This window comes from Dromiciops gliroides, chromosome 1, assembly GCF_019393635.1.
Source record: "Dromiciops gliroides isolate mDroGli1 chromosome 1, mDroGli1.pri, whole genome shotgun sequence".
NCBI lineage: Eukaryota > Metazoa > Chordata > Mammalia > Microbiotheria > Microbiotheriidae > Dromiciops > Dromiciops gliroides.
This window is the reverse complement of record NC_057861.1, coordinates 50,803,781-50,824,334: the sequence shown is the minus strand read 5'-3', so window position 1 is coordinate 50,824,334 and position 20,554 is coordinate 50,803,781. Positions and strand designations below refer to the sequence as shown.

Sequence of the window (20,554 nt, the reverse complement as noted above, 5' to 3'; positions counted from 1 at the left end):
CTCCACCACACTTTTAGAAAATGCTGCTTACATATCCTGCCTCTCATTCACTCTTTTGCACTTTGCAATATGGCTCCCAACTTCATTGTCCAACTGAAACTGTTCTCTGGACAGTTACCGGCAGTCTAACTGGCCAAATGTGATGTTTTGGCACCTCCTTCTTCATTTTTCTCAACCTGTCTGCTATATTTGACAATTCAAAAAGGAGGTGTTGACCACCCTTTTCTGGTGACAAGCACCAGTCAACAAGTCTATTAATAGATGCCTATGTAACAGGCACTATGATAAGTGCTAGAAAGATGAATAAAGGCAAAAACAAGGTCCCCTGCCCTCAAAGAGCTTTTATATATATATATATATATATATATATATATATATATATATATATATATATATTTATGTGGGGGGGGCAAATGAGGATTAAGGGACTTGCCCAGGGTCACACAGCTAGTAAGTGTCAAATGTCTGAGGCTGGATTTGAACTCAGGTCTTCCTGAATCCAGGGCTGATGCTTTATGCACTGCACCACCTAGCAGCCCCTCACATTTTAATATTGTTGAGTCATTTCTTTTCTTTTTTTTTTTTTTTGCGGGGCAATGGGGGTTAAGTGACTTGCCCAGGGTCACACAGCTAGTAAATCTCAAGTGTCTGAGGCTGGATTTGAACTCAGGTACTCCTGAATCCAAGGCCGGTGCTTTATCCACTGCGCCACCTAGCCGCCCCCTTGTTGAGTCATTTCTGTGGTGTCTGACTCTCTGTGACCCCATTTGGGTTTTCTTGGCAAAACCCTCAGCCTCTTATAGAAAGTGGGATTTGAGTTTTTCAAAGTAAGCCAGGGAAGCTAATAGTAGAAGGAGAGGAGAGAACATATTCTAGGCATAGTCAGAATGTTAAGTGTTCTAGGTCAGAAACAGCAAGAAGGTCTGTGTTGGGGTCAAGGGGTGTGAGGAGCTCCTCTCTCTTCTTTGTTTTCATGGCACTATTGTCTCACCTGGTTTTCTTACCTATGCAACCTCTTTCCCATTCTCCTTTGCAGTTTATTATCATCCAGATCATGTCTCTTGACTGTTGTTGTTCAGCCATGTCTGACTATTCATGACCCCATTTGGGGTTTTCTTGTCAGAGATACTGGAATGGTCTGCCCTTTCCTTCTCCAGCTGATTTTACAGATGAGGAAACTGAGGCAAACAGGGTTAAGTGACCTGCCCAGGGTCGCCCAGCTAGTCAGTATCTGAGACCAGATTTGATCTCAGGTCCTCCTGACTCCAGGGCCAGCTCTCTATCTACTGTCCCACCTGGAGGTATTCCCTAAGGTTCTATCTGTTAGTGACCTCTACAGCACCGGTGGTTTAATTATCATTTCTATGTAGGTGACTCCGATCTGTCTATCCAGCCTTCCTCTCCCCCAAGCTTGCATCCCACATGGCTAACTGTTGGACATTTCCAACAAGTTATTTCAGAGATATCTCAAACTGGATATGTCTGCAATAGAACCTATCTTCCCCTCTCCCCCCTCACCAAATCACCCTTCCAAACTTTCCTGTCAAAGGCACCAACCATTCTAGTCTCCCAGGTTCATAATTCCAGTTTTATCCTCAGCTCCTCACTCGTCCTGATCCCAGGAATCCAGTTAGCTGCCCAAATCTGGCCTTTCTCTTGGATATCCAGTCACCACCTTAGCTCTGGCTATGATCATTTCCTGTCTGAACTTTCTCAACAGCCCCCTAATTGGTCTGCCTCCAATTTCTCCCCACTCACATCCATTCTCCATACAGCTGTGAGCAATTTCCCTTCAGCTTGGGTCTGACCATATCATTCCCCCACTCAATAAACTTTAGTGACTCTAGATTCAAGTAGAAAGTCTTTAACGATCTGGTCCCAAGCCTACCTTTCCTGCCTCATTATACATTATTCTCCCACTCCATAGTGCTTGCTGCAGCCAAACTAGCCTTCTCCATGTTCCTCACATTCAGTCTACCACTTCCTTGAGTCTACGGACTCACCCTCACCTCTGCCTCCTGGAATTCCTTTCTTCAAGCCTCAGCTCAAACATCCCCTTTTACACAAAGCTTTTTTTGTTTTTTCTATCCTCGAGCTGCCTATTTTGTGTTTTCTTTGTATTTTTCTCTATATTTACTTATATATGTACATACTGGCTCCCTGCATAGAATGTAAACTTCTTGAAAGTGGGAACTGTTTCATTATCAGTATTTGTATCTCCAGAGCCTAGAATGTATTAGGCACTTAATAAGTGCTCCTTGATTGATCTATGTTTCCAAGCCCTTTCCATCACTGATGTTCTAAGGGACCTACAAGCTTTGACCTGCTCTCAGAGTCTTTCCACATCTGGCACTGCATTTTATTTAATTTATTTATTTTGGCAGGGCAATGAGGGTTAAGTGACTTGCTCAGGGTCACACAGCTAGTAAGTGTCAAGTGTCTGAAGCCAACTGCATTTTTTAAAAATAAAATTTTATTGCTGTCTTGCTTTTTATATTGCCAAAATTCTCCCTGGTATCTTTTCCCCTTCCCCTCCCAGAAAGCTAACCCATATGACAAATATTTTTAAAGACAGAAAGAAAACAAAATGAGCAAAACTGATCAATACATTACAAAAGTCTGAAAATAACTATCATCCTAGTGGGTCTCCCACCTTTGCATAGGGATGGAGTTCAGGAGTCTTTTTATATCTCTTCTTTCAGACCAGACTTGTTCTTTGTGATTTTGCCAGCATTTGCTTTTGATTTGTGTGTGTGTGTGTGTGTGTGGTTGTTCCTTCCATTTACGTTGTTGTAGTCACTGTCTATATTGTTTTCTTGGCTCCCCTTCCTTTTCACTGTGTATCAGTTCATGTACATCTTTTCATGTTTCTCTGTATTCATCATTTTTTTTTCAGGGCAATGAGGGTTAAGTGACTTGCCCAGGGTCACACAGCTAGTAAGTGTCAAGCATCTGAGGCCATACTTGAACTCAGGTCCTCCTGAATCCAGGGCTGGTGCTTTATCCACTGTGCCACCTAGCTGCCCATATTCATCATTTCTTACAGCACAGTAATAGTCCATTACAGTCATGTGCCACAAGTTGTTTAGCCATTCCCCAATCAATGAACATCAACTTTGTTTCCAAATTTTCTCCTATCACAAAAATTGCTGCTGCAAATATTTTTATAGATATGGGAACTTTAGTCTTAACTATGGCCTCCTTGGGGTGTATGCTTAGGAGTGGAATCTCTGGGTCAAAGGGGATGGATATTTTAGTTACTTTATTTATATCCTTCTAACCTGCTTTTCAAAAGGATTGTATTGATTCACAGCTCCACCATCTGCATAGAAGCATGCCTCTTTTCCCCAAACCCTGCCAACACTGACTATTCCCATCTTGTTATCTCAGTCATTTTGCAGGTTGTGAGGTGAAACCTCAGAGACATTTTGATTTACATTTCTCCTCTTAGGAATGTGAAACATTTTTTCATAAGGTTGTTAATAGCTTGTTGTTCTTTTGAGGATTTAGTCAAATCCTTAAATAACTTTTGATCAGAGATATTTGTAACAAAGATATTTTTCCATTTGACTGTTTCTTTTATTACAGGTGCATTAATTTTGTTTGTGCAGAAACTTTTCATTTTTGTGTAATTAAAGTTATCTATTTTATCTTCTGTAATGGACTATTTTCCATTGGGTTAAGAATACATCTCCTACCCATAGTAGTGAAAGCTATGTGATTTGTTCCTCTTTGTTCTAATTTTGTGGTATGATTTTTAATATTCAGGTAACATAACCATTTAGAATGTATGGTGCAATATGGTGTAAGGTGTTGGTCTAAACCTAATTTCTCTGGCCCTGTCTTCTTACAAGTTTTACAAGCCACATGATATTCATATTGGAGGAAGTTTTGGACTTCCCCCAAGAATCTGCTTATGGGGCACCACTTGTCCATCATGCTCCCCCCATCATGCTCACGGTAACTTTACAGGAGACCCTGACCCCAGACCCCATAGAGGAAGACCAGCGACTAGGCCTGGCTGTGACGAGCATGAGACTTGGAACGTTGGAAACCAGGAAAAGGTACAAGATACAAGAACAACGCAGACACTGATAAGAGTTCACTCATTTTATTTGCTTTTCCAAGTGTTGGTTGCAGGTCTTACAGAGTCTGGTCAGGCAAAGTCTGAAAATCTGAATCCCTGCTCTGAGTAACACAACATTGGTTTGACAAGGCACTGGAGAGAAAAACTACCCAGGAGCAGCTCCCAAAGAGAAGGGATGATTCTAGCTGCCCTGTCAGCATCAGATCGAGTGTGTGTGTGTGTGTGTGTGTGTGTGTGTGTGTGTGTATGTGTGTGTAAGGGTCCTGAGATTCCTGATCAACATGAGAAAGCCAAGCAAGCCCTGAGAATACTGAGTAGGAGAGCCCCTCGGGGGCTTCTCCACTCACTCTTGGCTCCCACAGAGAATGAGGCATTCATTCAAAAATTTGCTTCAAGCAGGAGGGGCACCTACAGTCAGGGGAGGCATCAGACCCTTCAGTTGGGGCCAAAGGTATTGGAGGGTCAGCATGTCATTCCTGACAAGCCTGGGAGCATCTGGGGAAGGGCTGGTCTTCACCAGGGCTTAGGGCAGTCCCAGACATCTCTGGGCTTCACAGGAAATAAAGGGCACCAGTGATAAAGGGCTCATACTGGATACAAAAGACACTTTCTTCTTCCTCCCCTCCAGATAAATGACTTATCTGACCCAGTGCTGAGACACTGTGTTCAACAAGGACTGGGGCTGTGTGTGTAAGGGGAGGCACTTCCCTGGAAAGGAAAAGTAAACATTTTCGCTGTCAAAAATAATAAACCCATGTCTCAAACCAGCCTCCAGGGGGCAAAACCACCAAGCCTTTGAGGATTTCGGAGTACATCTTACCAAACCCCACCTCTAGAGAGAAGCGGCTCTTAGGTGTCTCTACTGTCGTTCCTGCCGGCTGTGTACCCCCAGAAGACACTTCGGTTGTGGTGGGTGTTTAAGGAGAGAGGAGGGGCTCAGAAAGAGGAAGGAAGAGGGGCCCAGAAAGGGTAGACTCTAGGGCCAGCTGGCTGGGCCCCAGACTTCAAAAGCCCTGCTATTGTTTCTGCTCCCTAGAGAGACACCTGCAGTAACTCCACTTGTGAACAATTGTTTCACAAACAGGAGAAAGGGCACTTTCACATCTCACTCTAGGTTTTAGGATCCAAATGCACAGGAATTCCTTCATCCTCACTCCTGGGCAGATGGACAAGTTGTAGGCAAATACCCCGAAAGCATAGTTATTTCTCCTTTCCCCCTCAGTCCCCCAAACCTCCCTCAGTAAAGGGGGCCTATTAAATACCCCCCAAATACACACGTCATCCCAAAACACTGGAATCTGGCCTATCTGACAAGGGGGTGGAGTGGGGGTACAAATGGAGAAAATCATTCAGATTATTAAAAAAACAAGGAGGCTACACAGGTTCTTCTAAGGTCCCAGCACAAGAATTCCCAGGAGGGCACGGGAATGCTTCGAGGGTGACTGGTGGCCACGGTCAGGAGCCACTGCATTTCCTTCGGTGTCTCCCCAAAGGAACTTCTGAGGTTTGCACATCTGCAGGGCTAGGCCTGGGCTAGGGGCAGGGAGCGGTCGGTCCCCTGCTGTCCACAGAGAGCCTGGGCCTCCAAACAGGCTCCTTAAACAAGGCTGCCAGGACAGCTGGAACTGGACCTCTGGAAGGTTCCCACTTCCACCGTCCTCATGTTTTATCCTTGAATTCTCCCAACTGTGGTTCATTCATTTCAGAGAATTATAGGGTGTTGGGAGGGGTGAGGTGGTGGACAAATATGAAAAGGAAGGCTTTGGGGGTACTAGCAGCAGAAGTTCCACAGGTGACCTCAAAGGAATAAAAAAGCAATCTTTCCATTGGATTTAGAAGAGCCACACTATGCAGGTTATCCCTTGGCCTTAAGGGGTGTGGAACTATTTTTCATTTATTTGTTTGTTTTTTTTAGCACATTCTTCATATTTTGACTTCCTCTAAGGGTTCTATCAGAGTTCTGGGCTGGGGGCCACAACTGGGGTTCCAGTCCCTACTCTGCAAATGACTTGTTGCGAGAGCTTGGGGAAATTGCTTCCCTGGGCCTCCATTTCCCCAACTGTCAAAAATGAGAGGGTTGGATTATACCATCTCCGAGGACCCCCTCGTATCTGATATTTGAGGATTCCCTAATCCTCCTGGCTCCTTTCCAATTTCAGCAATATTTCTCCTTCTAAGCCATCTGGATCTTGCCCTCCCCTCCCTCCCCATCTTATACATGACTGCTCCCTCCTGCCCTTCTTTGGACCCTAGGAGTCTTTGCGTTAATAATGAGTCCCAGGCTCCATCAGCCAGACGCCGGCCACCTTCCTGGAACGGCTAGTGTTTCAAAATTAGATTTATTTGTTTTGAAAAATGTGCCATATGGCATCTTTGGTGGGGGTGCGGCAGCGGGGAGATTGTATTCTGGAAAGGCTTGAGATGAAATCAAAGAAGCAGGTGTCAGACCTCCACAAAAGGGAGAAATTACAACACTGGAAGAGGATCCAATCAAATGGAAGCTCAGGCTTCTCAAAAGCAGACGGACCCATCGAAAGTCAGAGCTGAGTGGGACCTCAGGACCTTCATCTTACAGATTGGTCACTGAGACCCAGAGAGGGGAAGGGGCCTGCCTAGGGTTGTGAAGCATGTCAGGGGCAGAATCAGGATTGGAATCCAGATCTCCCAAGAGCCAAGGGCTCTTTCCACTGCACCACATGCCTTTTATTCATATCTCTTCATGAGTATCAGAAGGTCTCCATTGGCTTGGAAATTCCATGATTCTATAATCTACTATTATTTAGAAACTAAAAGAACCATGAATTATCTCCCCGCCCACACACACACCTAAAACTGATAGATAAGTCCCGCTGCCCAGAGGGCAAAGCCTGGCAGCCTGGCAGAGAGAGACATACTCTTAACTGAAGCAAATACTCGTGGATTATCTTTCGAGGGAGCATCCTCTAACTCTTCCTTCTTTGATCGACCCTCTTGCTACATGGCTTTAATCTGTCTTTCACATGCCATGACACTTGGCCTACTCCATGGAAGTCTCCTCAGGAGCCTCTTGGAGCCCTCTGCAGCCCCCAATGACCTCAGCTAACCCACACTCCATTCCCCAGATCAGCCCTGGCCAAAAAACCCCAAAGGAGTGTGAATGTGAAATCACGGCAAGACAAAAAAGTCTCTTATGAGGAATATCTGGTTGTGGTTCCCAAGACAGAGAGAGATGAGGAGGTAGATGAATGGATTTAACCAAAGGAGAAATTAAAAATTTGGCAATGATGAGTGAAATGTTTAATTTAAATCAGATTAAATAAAATGAGCTGGATACCACAATTACTGTGATCACTATACAAAAAATCACTAATGACAAGATGTGAGACCCATTCCTACAGGTGGGACTCAGCTACTTACTCATTTGCAAAATCAGCGATTATAGAATAAGTTATATTTCTAGTAAATAAAATCACACAATGCTTTAAACATGGATTGGAAGTCAAAACCAAAAAATAAAAATAAAAACACCCCCCCCCCCAAATGAGCACAACTTTGGAGAGAAGAGAAGCTTTCTATGAAGAGACAAGTGACTGACACAAAATGTGTTTGGGAAAAGTCCTCCCCCAACACACACACCAAGGCTGTCTAGTTCGGGGCTATCCCTACTTCCCATATTCCTCCACTAAGATCTCCCCCTCCCTGCCACTCACTCTTCTCTCCAGTTGGTTCCAAAGTTCATGACCTCAGGGAACGTTCCAGAGTGTGCTCCTTCATCTATACTGGGAGGTTTACTAGCCACAAACTCCACAGACATCCTGTTTTCAAAAAACTTAAATAAAGGGTTTCCAAAAGGAAATTGTCAATGTGTATACACACACACACATGCACTCACACACACATGCACACACATGCACACTCCTCCAAGACTGGGAGAATGTTTGCTCAGAAACATACTAAACAGAACAAGAACTCAGACCTTGCCCAAATCAGACAGATGACTTGAGGAGGGAGAGGAGTGGGAAGAGTTCTGCCTCCTGGGGGAGTACATGCTGATAAACCAGACCCAGCAGGTTCTGCAAGACAACTGAATGTTGCTGAACTGCATGGGAATGCCGGGCAGCACAAAGCCTGGGGACTTTAATCTGCTGGTCAACGAGGACCCTTTTTGAGACTTCTCACTCCATCTCACCACAAATCTCCCATTCCCCTTCTTGTTCCCTGGTCAGAGGAAGCCAAGGATTTTTGAAAGGGAGTCAGACCGGATCCCCTTCTTCAGTAAATGCACACTCTCCAAAGGTTCACTCTGGAAGTAATAACTAAACATTGACATCATGCTTTAAATTTTGCAAAGCATTTCACATACATGATCTCCTTGGAGCCTCACAACAGCCCTGTGAGGTAGGTACTATGGGTATTATTATCCCCATTTTATAGAGGAGACTGTGGTCCATGGTCACTCAGCTAGCTAGTAAATATCAGAGGCAGGATTTGAAGCCAGGTCTCCCTGAGCACAAATCTAGAACTCCATGTACTGAGCCATATTGTCTCCAAAGGAAGAGGAAAGAGTAGAAACTGCTCACAGTCTTAAAATAAATCTTGCCTTTTCCCTTCATTAAAAAAAATAATCTAATGCTGGGAAATGCTGATACAGGATGGCTCTCATTGAGTCCAGTTCCAGCGGCTTTCACATATCAATAGTAAAATCATCTTTGTTTTAAAAACCAAAAGGTTTACAAAAGAAATGTTGGGATTCTTGAGCAGAGTTTGAGGAGGTGCTTAAGCTGCTGATTGGCACCGAAATTGTCTTCAGGTCACAGCTCAGCAATGCCTGGTCAGAGGGACTCTGCTTCCTATTGCACAACCACAGTTTCTGGCCACTTTGGGGGGCTGGGAGCTTGGTAGGCTGCTAACTCCTTCAGCTTTGGCTGGAAGGCCCAATGCCTGGCTTCCTCCCTGTGCTCCCTGCCCACCTGCGGGCCCACCAGGGCCCACAAGGCTTCCCACTGCCACATTCCGACACGAAGGGTGAAAGGTCAAAAGTCTGTTGCAGGGTCTTTCCCCTGTTTTGTGGCACGCCCCTCCCTCAAACCCCATTCTAGGCCTCATCACTCCTGAGTTAGATCTAAGAAAGAAGATAAGGCAGAGCAGTTTTAGTGCTGCCTGGGAATCCCCTTTGGAAATGGTCATTTAATGAGCTCATCACCAGTTCCTAAAATAGTGTCCCTACCAGGAAGCCTTCCCCTCACTCACTACAGAGAGGGGCAGTCTAGAAAAGATAATACAGAGTATTGAGTTACTCTAAAGGTTAGCAGAGTTGCATCTACCTCTAGCACCTGGAGGGTCCCAAATGGTGACAGTGGCTGCTTGGATGTTTTTTCAATTCCATGAATGTTTGTGACGTGTTATGTTGTTTTTTAAGACAAAAAATACTCTCAAAGTGAAACACCCCACTCACGCATACAAAAATGAATCTTTTTCTCCCAGGCAACACAAAACCTCTGCTCTGGGCAGGGGTGGGAGAATTGGCAAGGAGGGTGTGCAGCTGGGAATGGGACACCTCCCTCTATACTCTAGACAGCAAGAAAAATGGATCTCAGTCAGGCTCCCTAGGATACCGGGAACAATGGTCAGTCTCACAGAGCCACATTTCTGGGCTGAACCTTTGGGGCTGAGGGAAAGAAACGGAACCCCAAGTTTAAAAAAATACAAATGAACAAACAAAACAAAACAAAAACAAAAACAAAAAATCCTCTCCCGTATCATGTTTGACTTTTAACCAAAAGGATTATAAATTAATCTGTGTCCCACACTAGCACTGGTATTAAAATGAAAGCTATCCCACCCCAGCCTTTTTTTTTTTTTTAAGGTTTGCCTGTTCTCTATTACTTTATCCAAAGACCTAGCCAAAGTCCCTTACCCAAGCTTTTAGATTAAGGACCAACCAACCAGGCCCCAAGGGGTGGGGGAGGTCATCATCCAGTTTTCCCTTAACCAAACACTCCAGTTCCAGATGTCGGTCCTGAACAGACGGACCCCAACATGTAGTCGAGTCTGTTGAGATCACTTGACTAATGGAGAGACTCTGCAGAAAGTTTGGCCACTTCAGGAAACAAAGTAAATGGTTGCAGCTGTTTTTCAAAAAGGAAAATGAAAGGAAAAGGCGAAAGAGAAACCTTTGCCCCCTTCCTTGAATCAACTTCACTGGCGCAAAGTAAGGGGAGGGGAATGCATCAGAGAAACAGAGCAAAGCCAAGTTTGTGTGCTTGTGTCTTTAGTTCCTGTGCTGTACAGCTGGGCTGGAGGGTGTCCCTAGTGTCCTGAGCAGGAGGGGACTCCTCCCAAGTGCGACCATGACTAGCCACCCCGCCCGTCCTGCTCAGGGTTGGTGGCCGTAGTCGATTTGATCTTCAGACTGATCCAACATGTCTAGCATTTCTTCGATGATGACTTGCAAGGCCCGGCCCAACTGGTCAGCATTATAGGGTTTTCCTAGCGGAGGGACGTGCACAAACGCAGATCGGCCGTGGCTCTGGTATAAGGAGGTGTAGTAAGTAAAATCACAGAGGTACCTGAGGTTTGGCGAGAGGAAAGGAGAAATGCGCCAGAAGACGTTCGTTTAGTGACCAGAAACCAACTAATGGCCCAAGTCAAATCGAAACCTTTCGAGATGGATGAACCCCTCATGGGGTGGTTCTCAATGGGCTTGAGGGAGACATTTCCCCTCTGGGACAGGATCAAGGTGGTCCCCGTGTGTCTTATAATCACTGAGATATTGAAACATTTCTATAGACTCTGTCAACCACCAGGGGATACACACAGGCTTCAAAGGGAGCTAAGTACTCTGATCTATACCCCTTTAGACTCAGGTCTCGGTTTGGTGTTTGAAAACACCTGAAGAAGTGAAGACTTTGAAATGATTTCAATTTCCAATATCGTGTGGGCTTTTGCCTCCTATGTGCTAAGCCCTGGGTTATTATCTCATTTGATCCTCACAACAACCCTGGGAGGTAGATGCTTTTATTATCCCCATCTTACAAATGAGGCAAACAGAAGTTAAGTGACTTGTCTAGGGTCACAAAGCTCATAAGTATCTGAGATGGGATTTGAACTCAGGTCTTCTGGACTCCAGGCCCAGCGCTCTATCCACTGAGCCACCGGCTGCAGTAGGGGGAGAGAAATAAGATTTAGTCTAGTTGGCCTCAGAAGGCCAAACTAGAAATAATGAGTGGGAATTTCAGGGAACTGAATTTTGGTTCCTTATACAGTTCCCAAACAATCATGGCTGTCCCACAATGGAATGGGCTGCTTCAACAGGTAACAAACTCCCCTCGACTAGAGGTCTTTACACAGAGGCTGTAGGATCACTTAGTAGGGATGTGGCTAACAGGCAGGGCAGACTGGATAGTCCTTGAGGCCTTTCTAAATCTAAGAGTCTATGATTCTACAAAAAGGGAGGACAGGCTGGTCTTAAAGGAGAGATCAGCCCTAGCACCCCAGATGACCCTAAACTGCCCAGAATAAAAACCAGCAGGTCACAGAACTGAGAACTGAAAATCATCTAGTCAAATTCCTTCATTCTACAGAAGAGAAGAATGAAAGTGAAGCCCAGGCAGGCACATGCCAGGGGCTCCTCACCTTGCAGGGGACCCGTCCTACCTGCCAGCATCCTGGGATATGGTCACTGTGACATCTAGACCCAAGGTGGTCACTCTCTTGCAGACAGCATCCATGTCGATGATGGAGTCGATGCATTCCGGCCCATTCTCTACGCAGCAGTGGGAGCCGGGACAGAAGTGGCAGTTGTCCAGCCCTTTGTATCCATTGTTGTGACCACATTTTTCCAAGGTAACTGTAGTTGCCATGCCAGACACTCCTACGTGGACGACCAGCTGCAGAGGAATGATGCGCTTAACAGTGATGGGAACTGGATCTATTGAGATATATTTATCATTCTTTGTATGATTCAGTAGTAGGGCAGGGGCAAGCGTGAAATAGTCATGGGACCCAGCAGACAGCTGTTTGGCCTTGTCTTGCTAAGTGGAAGAGGCCATAGATGTATCATGGATGTTGAGTTTTTTAGGTTATCCCCTAGGATAACATCGCAATAGCTAGCAAGGCCCGGTCCAGTTGTGAGATCCATGCAAAAGGGGGTAGTCGGTCCAAAAAGCCAAACTATTCCAGCCTCTGTGGTTAAATCTGAGGTAGCTTAAGATTTCAGGACTCCATTAGCTCTCTGTCCTTTCTAAATTGTTTGTTAAGTGCTAGCTAGAATTCCAGTCTTTGGCTATGTTACTGGAGGAATTACAGATGGATACCATCTTTTTTGGGGGGTGGGGGGTGGGGCAACGAGGGTTAAGTGACTTGCCCAGGGTCACACAACTAGTGTCAAGTGTCTGAGTACAGATTTGAACTCACGTCCTCCTGAATCCAGGCCCAGTGCTTTATCCACTGCACCACCCGGCTGCCCCCAAGGACACCATCTTTTTGAAGAATAATTTGGCAGGATGTAAGAGTCATAAAAAGAATCATACTTTTTGGCCTATTATTGGGACCATACTATAAGAACAATATCAAAACCAAAAAGCACCAACTGCTTGACAACAGACAACATTACCAATGGGTGAGAAAACACCAGAAACAAATCAAATGTCCAACTGAGAAATAGATTTTAAGAAAAAAAAACCAACCTGTGATAGATTCAAGTAACGGAGCATCATGCTACAATGAAGAGTAACAGATGTGAGGAATAGAAAGAAACATGGGAAGATATGAAAGAACAGGCGAAGAAAGCAGAAGCAGTGATGCAATGGGCTACAACTGTATACAAAGAAACAGACGAGAACTGAGTGAACACACAGAGACAAAAGATGGGGACACGGGGTCTGCCGAGGAGACACCTAACTCTGATACAGCTCAGCTGGTTTGGGCCTTCATCAAGAGTCTGCCCTCCTGCTTGTGGGGGCCAACTACAGATTCACATATGCTTATCAACAACTGGAAGGGATGCCCAGAGACAGAATTCATGGCTCCGGCATAAATCTCTGCAGATCTATTTTACCGTTACTCTTAGAAGTGATGATCTAACCTAATATATCTCATAACAATACTTCAAAGATTCATCACTTCCTCCATGCGGGAATCCCCCTCATCATTGTCAGACTGCAACCTGTCTCTGACACAGTAAATGGTCCATGGGAGTGGTTGTGGCTGAAAAATCCATCACCTGCCTTACCTAGTGATAGGCCTTCCTCAGTTTAGGCCGCCTGGTCCTCAGATGATGGACAGCCACTTCACTACTTCACAAAAGTTGTTGCAGCTCGGTAGGATCTGCTAAAGCTGATGCTCCCCTGCTATGGTCTTTGAGAACTCTTAAATGGTGGGAAGGCATTATCGGGACCCATGCCAGTCAAAGGGCTTACTACATCTGGATGTTTCAGGCCTTGCTTGGGCAGGGGAAGGTATACTTTGGGGACACCTATCAGCGCTCCTTGGGTCCTAACACACAAACAATTCCACCAGCCTCAAGCCTGAAATTGGAATATGCTGGTAAGGCACATGGTTGTGAATCCAAGGAGAGGTGGGCATGCTTTCGGTGCTGATGCTGAGGGACTATGCCCCAGGTCTGTCCAAACTACAATGGTACGGAGAATCACTTTCCAATTCCCAGCTCTTGCAATGACATTGCAGAATGTGGCCACTGGGGAGGGGTTGGCATTTGCATAGGACTGAATACTGAGGGTCTATTACAATTTGGGGAACACTCTTGTCTATCACCTGGGGAGGTAGAGGTGTCGGGGCTGTGGGGAGGAGGGACTTGTTTCCTCACTCACTTGAGGGCTGTGTTTTTCCCACAGGGCAGGAATGAGCCTCTGGACTGTTTGGTATTCCACCGGAATTTCATACACATGAAGGTCCACACTGTCTCCCAGTCCCAGTTTCTCCAGCTCCTGAAAAAGAAGGGAGACAGAGCTAGCCTCACCATTTCCGCAAAGAAGAAGAATTTGGGGCTGGCAGGGAAAAAACAATATCAGCTACATTTCAGGAGCTACAGAAATGGTCCCCTATTCCCAAAGCTTTCAGAAACACAGGCAATGGCAACATTGGGGTGAGGTAGGTGGGGTAAGGAGGGAGAAGGAGAGCAAACGTTGGGCTTGGGTTGGCCTATACTACTGCATAGTTCCCTTCTAGCTCTGAATTCTGGGATTTGCCAATGTTCTAATCAATTTGTTAGGGCAATGCTAAGAGTCGTCACACGTGCTGGCAGAGAAGCAAGAGGTTCAGAGCCATCTGCACCAGCCATGATCAGGAAAGGCATAACCCCTGTCTCTGAATACCTGAGGGGTTGCCAGAAAGGAGAGCAGGTTTGTTTTTCTTGGCCAGAAGAGCAGAGGCTCAGTGTGTGAAAAGTGAAGGAACGCTCAATGTAAGGAAGTCCTGTCCTTCCTTCCCTTTAACTTCCTGATTTTTGTCAAGGACAACCACTATTCCCCACTTAGCCAGCTCTCCTGGCTCCACCATTCCCCCTCCCTTGCAGTTACTGTTTGTCCTTTGTTCTCTTTCTCTCTCTCTCTCTCTCTCTCTCTCTCTCTCTCTCTCTCTCTCTCTTTTTTGCAGGGCAATGAGGGTTAAGTGACTTGCCCAGGGTCACACAGCTAGTAAGTATCAAGTGTCTGAGGCCGAATTTGAACTCAGGTCCTCCCAAATCAGGGGCCGGTGCTTTATCCACTGCGCCACCTTATTGCCTCTTGTTCTTCATGGAAGAGGACCATGACATGGGGGTGATGTCATGACTTGCACTGAATTGGATTTAAGCGAGGAAGGGCTACGTAAGGTCGCCAACCTCACTCTCTCCTCCAGAGCCATCTGGGTCCAGCGGCAAGATATAGATCAGGATGACTGGAGGTGGCCATGGATGTTTTGGGGTTTTTTTTTTGTTGTTGTTGTTTTTTACATATAAGGTATTTTTTTTCTGTTACATGTAAAGATAGTTCTCAACTTTTGTTTATACAAGCTTTACAATTTCAGATTTTTCTCCCTCCCTCCCCTCCCTCCCCCCTCCCTTAGACAGCAGGTAATCTGATATAGGTTATATCTATATATCTCTATACATATATAGATATATAGATATAGATATATACACACACATATATATATACACATAATAACATTAATCCTATTTCTGCATTAGTCCTGTTATAAGAGAAAAAATCAGAGCAGTGATGCAAAACCTCAAAATAGAAAAAAAAAAACAACAGCACCAAAAACAAAAGAAATAGTATGGTTCATTCAGCATCTATACTCCACAGTTCTTTCTTTTTTTTTTCTTGGATTTGGAGATCCTCTTCTATCATGAGTTCCCTGGAACTCTTCTGTACCATTGCATTGGTGAGAAGAATATAGTCCATCACAGTAGATCAACACTCAATGTTGATGATACTGTGTACAATGTTCTTCTGGTTCTGCTCATCTCACTCATCATCAGCTCACGCAAGACCCTCCAGGTTTCTCTGAACTCCTCCTGCTCATCGTTTCTTATAGCACAATAGTATTCTATTGTATTCATATACCACGACTTGTCCAGCCATTCCCCAATTGATGGGCACCCCCTCAACTTCCAATTCCTTGCTACCACGTAAAGAGCAGCTATAAATATTTTTGTACATGTGGGTCCCTTTCCCCTTCCCATGATTTCTTTGGCCCTGGATGTTTTAAGGCAACTGGGGTTAAGTGACTTGTCCAGGTTCGCACGGCTAGTACGTATCTGAGGTCACATTTGAACTCAGGTCCTCCTAACTTGAGGGCCAGTGCTCTATCCACTGTGCCATCTAGCTGCCCTCCCTCCATCACTGCTGCCACATTCAATCAGCTGCCTGTTGATTCTCCCCTCCACAGCTCTCATATCCATCTCCCTCCTGCCACTCACAAAAGCCATGCCTCCCCCCAGTTCCAAAGATCTTATTACCTCTTGCCTAAACCATTTCCTACTTCTCTACTCTCCACACAGCTGCCAAGCTGATATTCCCCGAACTCCGCTCCAAGCACACCACATTCCTCCTCAAGAAATCCCAGAAGTTGGGGCAGCTAGGTGGTGCAGTGGATAGAGCACCAGCCCTGGATTCAGAAGGACCTGAGTTCAAATCTAGCCTCAGACACTGGATACTTACTAGCTGTGTGACCCTGGACAAGTCACTTAACCCCAATTGCCTCACCAAAAAAAAAAAAAAAGAAGAAAGAAAGAAAGAAAAGAAATCCCAGCAGTTTCCTATCACCTCTAAGACAAAATACAAACCGAGGGTCCCTAAAACCCCTGGCAACTGGGCTCTTGGCCTACCACTCCTCCTTTCTGGCCATCCTTCATATATAGCATTCCATCTCTGGCCTCCGTGCCTTTGCACAGCCTGTATCCCATGGCTAGAATATGCCCTGGCTTCCTTCCACACAGAGCTCAGGACTTCACCTCCATCTATCCATCAGACTTCGCCTCTCCTCTGCCCAGCTTTTACTTCCCCCTCCAGGAACTACTTTGTATTTCTTTATCTTTACCTGTCTATGGGTGTATTGTTTCCCCTCAAGGAGGATGTCAGTTTCTGCTTCACGTTTATCTTGTCCCCTCAATAGCTGGTATAGAATATGGAATATTGTAGGCACTTCACATGAGCTGGGTTTGTTCTGGTTAACCTTATTCTCAGTACCCAGCATCCCATCCATCAGCTCTGGGCCTCTTCCCCATGCCAGGGGAAATGCTTTCTCTTTTTCACCTCTGAACCCTTGGAAGCCCTAGTTTCCTTTAGGCTCAGCTCAGGACTTATCTCCTTTATGAAGTCTGCTTTTCCTTTTTTTTTTCCTTCCTTCCTTCCTTCCTTCTCTCTCAAAAAAAAAAATTAACCATGTGCTACAACTGCATGAAGTGTTGGGGAACAAACAAAAAATTCATATAAGTCCCTGCTCTCAAGGAACTCACATTCTAATAGGTGACCTAACACACAGGGAAGTTTTTAGTTGCAGTTTAGTTGTAGAAGTCCCATGGGCCTCAGGTATAGCTTGCTGCTGCTTCTACTTTAATGTCATTCAGGAAGCCTTTCTAGAATGCCCCAATGGATGTTAGCACTCTTCTCTCATTCCCCCAAAGAAAGCAGCTCTACTCATCCCTATACACGCTCTATCTCCCTGGTGGAATGTAAACTCCTGGAGGGTGGGGACTAGTTTTTTTCTTTTGGTCTTTAAAAAAAAAATCTCCAGTATGCCGTGTTAATAAAATTGGGATTTTTTTTTCTAATAAAGGTTTTTTTAAAAATAACTTTAAAAAATAATTTTAAATAAATATTTTTTTAAAAAACTCTTACATTCCCTAAAATTTTCTCTGTATCCTTTTATTCCCTCCTATAGAAAGCCATCTCTTATAACAAAGAGAGTTTTTTTTTTCAAGAGGGGAAAAATCCCCAATAAAACCAACCAGGGCACTGCCAAATGTGCCTCTCAGTGGTGTTGCTTACTTTCAGATGCTCACCTCTACCTAGGAGCAGCAGGAAGAGGAGGTGTCTTCTCGTAGCTTTCTTTGGAGGCTAAGCTTGCTCTTTGTAATTTCGATTGTTTTGAGGCTGTTCTCCTTTCTAATTACACTGTTATACACATAGTGTATATTGTTTTGTGGCTCCACTCACCTCACTCTGCATTGGTTCATGAAAGTCTACACTTGTCCTTGTTCATCACATTCATGATTTCTAATAATGCAGTAAGAGTCCATTATGCTCATGTAACATAATTTGTTTAGCCATCCCCCAATCAATGGTATCTACTTTGTTTCCAGTTCTTTGCTACCACAGAAATATCTAAATATCTTGGTGTGTAAATAAGGACCTTTTCTTTTTGTTAGTGAACCCCTTGGGGATATGTGGCACAGAGAAGGCTTATTGAATTAATCTGAATCAGATCTGTCCAATGACTTAAACTCTTCCCCAATGTGATTCCAACTTACTTCTCCATCCAGCCTTCCTTTCCCTTCAATAGTAGGTGCGCTAGCCAAAATAGGCTACTCTCTTATCTCCTGGGTTTGTTCTACTACTTCCTGTTTCTGGCTTTTGCTTATGTTGCAGCCCTCCGTATCTGTAATTGACAGCTCCCCATCCCTGCCTCCAAATGCCCAAATCTCTGCTGAGGTTCCTTCCTTCTGAGCCCAACTTGGATGTCACCTTCTCTTTGAAGCCTTCCATAATTTGCCCAGGTGAAAGCAGTATCCCACCTATCTTCGAATTTCTTTCTTTCTTTCTTTCTTTCTTTCTTTCTTTCTTTCTTTCTTTCTTTCTTTCTTTCTTTCTTTCTCTTTTTTTTTTGGTGGAGCAATGAGGGTTAAATGACTTGCTCAGGGTCACACAGCTTGTAAGTGTCAAGTGTCTGAGGTCAGATTCGAACTCAGGTCCTCCTGAATCCAGGGCTGGTGCTTTATCCACCGCGCCACCTAGCTGCCCCTCCACCTTGGAATTTCTAACAGGACTTGGTCTGTATCTCGCCTTTGTACTTAGCTCACACTCTTTTTGAAATGAAAATGATGTAAAAAAGAAAATCTCAAGAACTGATGGAGTCTGAATGTAGATCAAAGCTTACTATTTTTTACTTTATTTTTTAATCAGTGTTTTCTTTCACAACATGACTAATATGGAAAAGTTTTGCATGACTGCACATGTATAACCTCTATCAAATTGCTTGCCATCTCAGGGAGGGGTAGGGAAGGGAGGGAGAGAATTCAGAACTCAACATTTTAAAACCAAATGTTAAAAAGTAATTTTTACATGTAATTGGAAAAAATAAAATATTAGACAAATCTCATCTCACTCTGTTGTGTTATAGTTATTTGTCCGCATTTCCTTTCCTCATTAGGTTGTAGGTTCCATGAGAGAAGAGATTCTGTTATATTTGTCTTTATGCTCTTAGGGTATAGCACAATTGCTTGCACACAGTAGGTATTTTAAATGGTCATTGAATTGAACTGACAATGGAATGGTTAATTCTTCCTCATTGGAGGTCTATGATCATTCGGCAGAGATATTTTGTTGGGATTTCTGTTCCAGGATGGTTGGACTGCATGACCTTTGAGGTCCTTGCCAACTCTAAGAAGTCAGGCTCCTAAGTAATCAGCGTGAGGTGTTTTGATTTTTGTTTTGTTTTGTTTTAGTGAGGCAATTGGGGTTAAGTGACTTGCCCAGGGTCACACAGCTAGTAAGTGTTAAGTGTCTGAGGCCGGATTTGAACTCAGGTACTCCTGACTCCAGGGCTGGTGCTCTATCCACTGCGCCACCTAGCTGCCCAGGTGTTTTGATTTTTGAAAAATATACTATTCTTTTCTGCAAAGGTGAAAAGTGAACCCACAAGACTATTTACCTTCCTGTAGTATAAAACCTCTTTCATTGAAAATCATGTGTGTGCTAGGTTTATATCCCAAAGACATACCCAAAAAGAGAAAAAGACCTATTTGTACAAAAAATATTTAAAGCACCTCTTTTTGTGGTGGCTAAGAATTGAAAATCAAAAGAATGCCCATCAATTGGGGAATGGCTAAACAAGCTATGGCATATGATGGTGATGGAATATTATTTTGCTATAAGAAATGACAAGCAGGATGACTTCAGAAAGGCCTGGAAAGACTTGTATGAACTGATGTATACTAAAGAGAGCAGAACCGAGAGAACACTGAGCACAGAGACAGCAATATTATTTGATGAGGAACTGTGAAAGACTTAACTATTCTCAACAGTACAATGATCCAAGACAATCCCAAAGGACTATCAATGAAACATACTATCCACCTCCAAAGAAAGAACTGATATTAATGGAACACAGACTGAAGCATGCTATTTTTCACTTTCTTTCATTTTTTTCTTTTATTCAAGTTTTCATATACAAAATGACTAATGTGGTAATTTTTTACATAATTGTACATGTCTAACCCATATCTGATTGCTTACTGCCTCAAGGAGTGGGGAGGGGAGGGAGGGACGGAGGGATTAAAACTGGAACCCCAAACTATAAATAAAAAGGTTTTTTACTTTAAAAAAAAAAGAAAGAAAATCATGTGTGGACTGGATTTATTTCATTAGAATAAGTCAGCAGTTAGAGTAATCAAAGTGTGAATGGGTTTTCCATATGGGAATGTTCTCCCCTAGAACCAGGAGTGTGAGTTCTGTAGCAGCCAGAAGAGCAGGTGATGCAGAAGGGGTGGGATGTTGAGGGGTGGGCAGGTGAGAAAATTGTAAATAACCTCTAGATTTTTTGAAAGATAAATGTTGGGGTCAGAAAGTATGAGCCAACTTGAAAGCATGCTGAGATATGACAGATAAAGAGGCTGGCCAGGAGAGTCTAGCTCAATGAAGCTAACTAGAGGCTGAGAAGCCAGGAAAAGAGCCTAGGAAAATTCTGAGGGCAGAAGCCCCAGCTTCTCAGTCTTGCGTTTAGGGTCTTCCATGATCTGGTCATAAATCAGTTTTCCCGCCTTAT

General features: G+C 44.2%; 1 protein-coding gene across 1 annotated transcript in view; it reads right to left on the bottom strand.

Moving 5' to 3' along the window:
* Nucleotides 1-7,346: 7,346 nt before the first annotated feature.
* PGPEP1 (pyroglutamyl-peptidase I) overlaps nt 7,347-20,554 on the bottom strand; it is a 33,607-nt gene continuing 20,399 nt past the window's right edge. The window contains exons 3-5 of the mRNA XM_043975392.1: nt 13,897-14,013; nt 11,723-11,955; nt 7,347-10,635 (exon numbers count right to left, since the gene is read on the bottom strand). Of these exons, the coding sequence (XP_043831327.1) occupies nt 10,443-10,635; nt 11,723-11,955; nt 13,897-14,013 (543 nt within the window). The 3' untranslated portion in view covers nt 7,347-10,442. The remainder of the gene's footprint in view (nt 10,636-11,722; nt 11,956-13,896; nt 14,014-20,554) is intronic.